General features: G+C 49.0%; 2 protein-coding genes across 2 annotated transcripts; one reads left to right on the top strand and one right to left on the bottom strand.

The window, feature by feature from the left end:
* Positions 1-747: 747 nt before the first annotated feature.
* On the top strand, positions 748-2,168 carry TRV_05750 (uncharacterized protein; the record flags this gene model as incomplete). The annotated part of the gene is made up of 3 exons (XM_003020136.1): positions 748-1,068; positions 1,137-1,856; positions 1,932-2,168. Coding segments are annotated over 3 exons (1,278 nt in total), but the record flags the coding sequence as incomplete, so codon positions are not given.
* A 288-nt stretch (positions 2,169-2,456) lies between these two features.
* Positions 2,457-3,420, bottom strand: TRV_05749 (GPI anchored protein, putative; the record flags this gene model as incomplete). Its single annotated transcript, XM_003020135.1, has 3 exons — positions 2,457-2,843; positions 2,912-3,154; positions 3,202-3,420. Coding segments are annotated over 3 exons (849 nt in total), but the record flags the coding sequence as incomplete, so codon positions are not given.
* Positions 3,421-3,623: the final 203 nt, after the last annotated feature.

Below are 3,623 nucleotides of genomic sequence, written 5' to 3'. Positions count from 1 at the left end.
GCCGAACCACTCTCTGCACTTACCACGGCGTTGTTGCCTGCCTCGTGATGGCGTTTGGCCCTGACGGTGGGGAGAACCGGGTTCATTTTTGGCCAAGGATGCGCGGATGGGGCGAGACGAGCTTTTTCGCTGACGTTTCATCCCGGGGACCCCGGCGATACCCCAGACCTTATCAGCTTCATGCACGCAACCCGTGCAAGGCCCAGTATTTTGAAGCGCGCTTCGGTCTGTTTCGGCCTTCTATACCCCAAAGGACAGGCGCTTGAGATAAATGATGGCTGGGAATTGTCCCGGGACAGGCTTATACATTCTTCTCAGATAAAGTGCTTATAATAATAATACCCCCCCTCGACTCTCCAAGGGAAAGTGTTCAGTCCTCCCGTATCCCCTTGGTTACACTGTCCATACGGAAGTGACGCGGAAAAATATACAAGTCCTTGTATATTTACGGAGTTTAAGTATGGATATTAAACTCAGGATCAGCCGCTATTCATCCTATCAGGGCACTCTTGGCAGACAGCTCTCGTGTCCCTGGTCATGGAACTCCTCCTTCACGTCCTTCCTAGCTGGTGGCTGGCGGGCGTTGATCCTCTGTAACATGGACGATCTGGTGCCCTGAACGGAGCGTCTCTCCTCGGCCCCGCTGCCCCAGATTGCAACTGCATCAGTCCACTCCTAGGCCTTATTTCTTATTACTCTCTTCCGAACGTGAGTAGAGGCACGGGATGGCCCTGAGTATAAATATAGCCGTCTCAAAGCCGTGGAAAAGATATTAAAGCTCGTATCTTTCCACTTCCTTTCAGAGACTCTTCTCTTTCCTTCCTTCTATTCGGTCAGCTGGCAGGATACGAATTCTTTCCGTTCTTGATACATACTTTTTTATTTTTCATTTCAGTTGTTTTTAGTATCCAATTCAATATGAAGGTCTTTGCTATCGCTGCCGTTGCTGCCCTCACTGCAGTCGCTGTTGCTGGCCCCGTTCGCCCATCAGGTGATAAGTACTTGATCGAGCTTGGCCCAGGAAAGACACAATGGGTTACCAAGGATCAGAAGCACAAGATGAGGGCTGTACGTGGTCCCATTGTATTAATAACCGAAAACAGGAAGCTATTCCTGCTAACATACTCCGTACCTAGGCTGGACAAACCTTCATTGATATCACCAATGAAATCGGCACTAACTTCGTTGCCACCAAGCCTGTGGCTGCCAACTACCCCAAAAATATTGCCCACTCCTCCATGGTTTCCTCTATGATCGCCAACCTCTCCAAGGAGAACCTCATGCGTGACCTGCAGGCCATGTCTGAGTTCAACAACCGTTACTATGAATCTCAGACCGGTGTTGAGTCTGCCAACTGGCTGATGGAGCAAGTCAAGAAGGTTATTGATGAGTCTGGTGCCCAGGGTGCCAAGGTAGAGAAGATCGACAACCAATTCAACCAATTCAACATCATTGCCACTATCCCTGGATCATCTGAGTCCACTGTCATTGTTGGAGCTCACCAGGATAGTATCAACCAGGAAGATCCTATGGGTGGCCGTGCCCCAGGTGCTGATGACAACGGAAGTGGATCCGTTGTTGTTCTTGAGGCTCTCCGAGGAGTTTTGGGCTCCAAGGCCTTCCGCGCCGCTAACAACACCAACACCCTCGAGTTCCACTGGTATGCTGGTGAAGAAGGTGGCCTCTTGGGCTCCCAGACTGTCTTCAGCAAGTACAAGAGCGATGGTCGTCAGGTCAAGGCTATGCTTAACCAGGACCTTGCTGGTTTCAAAGGCCAGGGCCAGGAGCAGTTTGGCCTCATTACCGATAACACCAACCAGGAGCTGAACCAATTCTGCAAGATGATTGTTGAGAAAGTAAGTCCCCATAGCCTACCGGCTTAACTCATACCTACTCGTACCATCTCTGTTCTAACATCACAAACCGTGTAGTATGCCTCCATCCCAATTGTCGACACCGAGTGTGGATACGCCTGCTCTGACCACGCCTCTGCCGACCGCAACGGTTTCCCAGCATCCATGGTTGCCGAAACCGCTTTCGAGGACTCCAACCCACACATTCACTCTGCTGACGACACCGTTGAATACCTCGACTTCGACCACATGCTCGAGCACGCCAAAGTTGCTCTTGGCTTCATGACCGAGCTCGGCATGGCTTCCAACTTGTAAATGCCTCTTCCCCTAATGACCATTCTCGTAGACTCTGTCGACCGGAATCTACATTTTGAGAAATGTGTCTGTATATAGTTCCCTATCTTCGATGGATTGTACATAGCAAAAATAGAGCACTGGATTTACCATTGCAATATTCTGTTCCATTATCCAAGTAGGTTTCGGTGGACTCCTGACATCATGGATTCGTCAATTAGATGGTTGTCATATACATCGGTTTTCTATTCATAAATCCTAACTTAAATTGCCAAGAATGTAAGTCTCTCTATGGGTTATGCCTATCCATTAATTAAGACCCTGAATCTTGATAGTCAAATCCTCCTCTGGTTCCTCGGGGACATCGGTGCTAGTTTCGATCCGAATGAGAACAGGAATTACAGCCCCGGTCTGTAAGCCAAATTCACGATGACCAATGACGTTAAGGATTGACCTGATGGCTCCCCCATGGGCAGTGAGGGACATGAATGTGCTCTTGTCATGGGAGAAGATGTCATCAAGCAGCTTCTTCAAACGAGCATCTCGATCAGAGTCTGATTCTCGCACTTCAGGGTCCCACAACATATCTTTTTGTGTAAATCCAGGCTCTATTTTGTACGTTGGGTAAGTACTTTCGATATAGTTTCTGGAGCTACGTCTGTCACACGTATGAACACCAAGTGTTTCCCGCAGGAGCTATAAATTTTCTTTAGCATCTGAACCACATTACTAGGTAACGTAGCGACAAGTATGTATCAACTTACCTCCTTTACAGTTGGAATAAATGGCTTAGATGGAGGGAGTTCCAGTTCACTGAAGGTGAACTTTGCAGTAGCAAGACATCGGTCCAACGGACTGGTATAATACACCTCTGGGAGAGGGATGGAGTTCTTCATCTGAGCAGCCCAGGTATCCCGAGCAACTTTCGCTTGGCTGATACCTTCTTCAGTGAGATGGGCATCGGACCAAGTAATCGTTCCGTTGCCGTCTAATTTAGACCAGTACTCCTATAAATTGTCAGTACACGAGTAAATGCAAGCGGATATATACTTACGTCCCAGGCTTTGGTTCCGTAGTAAGCTTCAGCGACATTGTGAAATCCCTGGCCATGTCTACCCAGGAAAAGAACGGCGAACCGAACGTTTGAAGCCGCATGCTTGTTCAGGGAGCGGACTTTATGTTCGAACCTTGGCCAGGGGAGCTTCTTCAGCTCTGCATCCAGGGTCTCATCGGTATCGTAAGCTTGATCGATCAACCCGAAGCCTTCCTTCGCCTATATACATTGTTATAAGGATGTCGGTGAAACAGAGAGAGGCGTCCATACGTAGTCAAAGGTTTTTGGGTCAACCGCGGGATCGTCTTGCAGGAAGTATCCCGGTACAGTTGAGTACGAGATGCATGGTACGACTGCAGCGTCCCCCATTGCGAGAAGTGGGAGTGAAGTGGCTAGGAGGGTGAGGCCTAGAAGGATGCGCC

This window comes from Trichophyton verrucosum (genome assembly GCF_000151505.1).
Source record: "Trichophyton verrucosum HKI 0517 chromosome Unknown contig00460_1.f1.exp, whole genome shotgun sequence".
NCBI lineage: Eukaryota > Fungi > Ascomycota > Eurotiomycetes > Onygenales > Arthrodermataceae > Trichophyton > Trichophyton verrucosum.
This window is presented reverse-complemented; position numbering and strand designations above follow the sequence as displayed.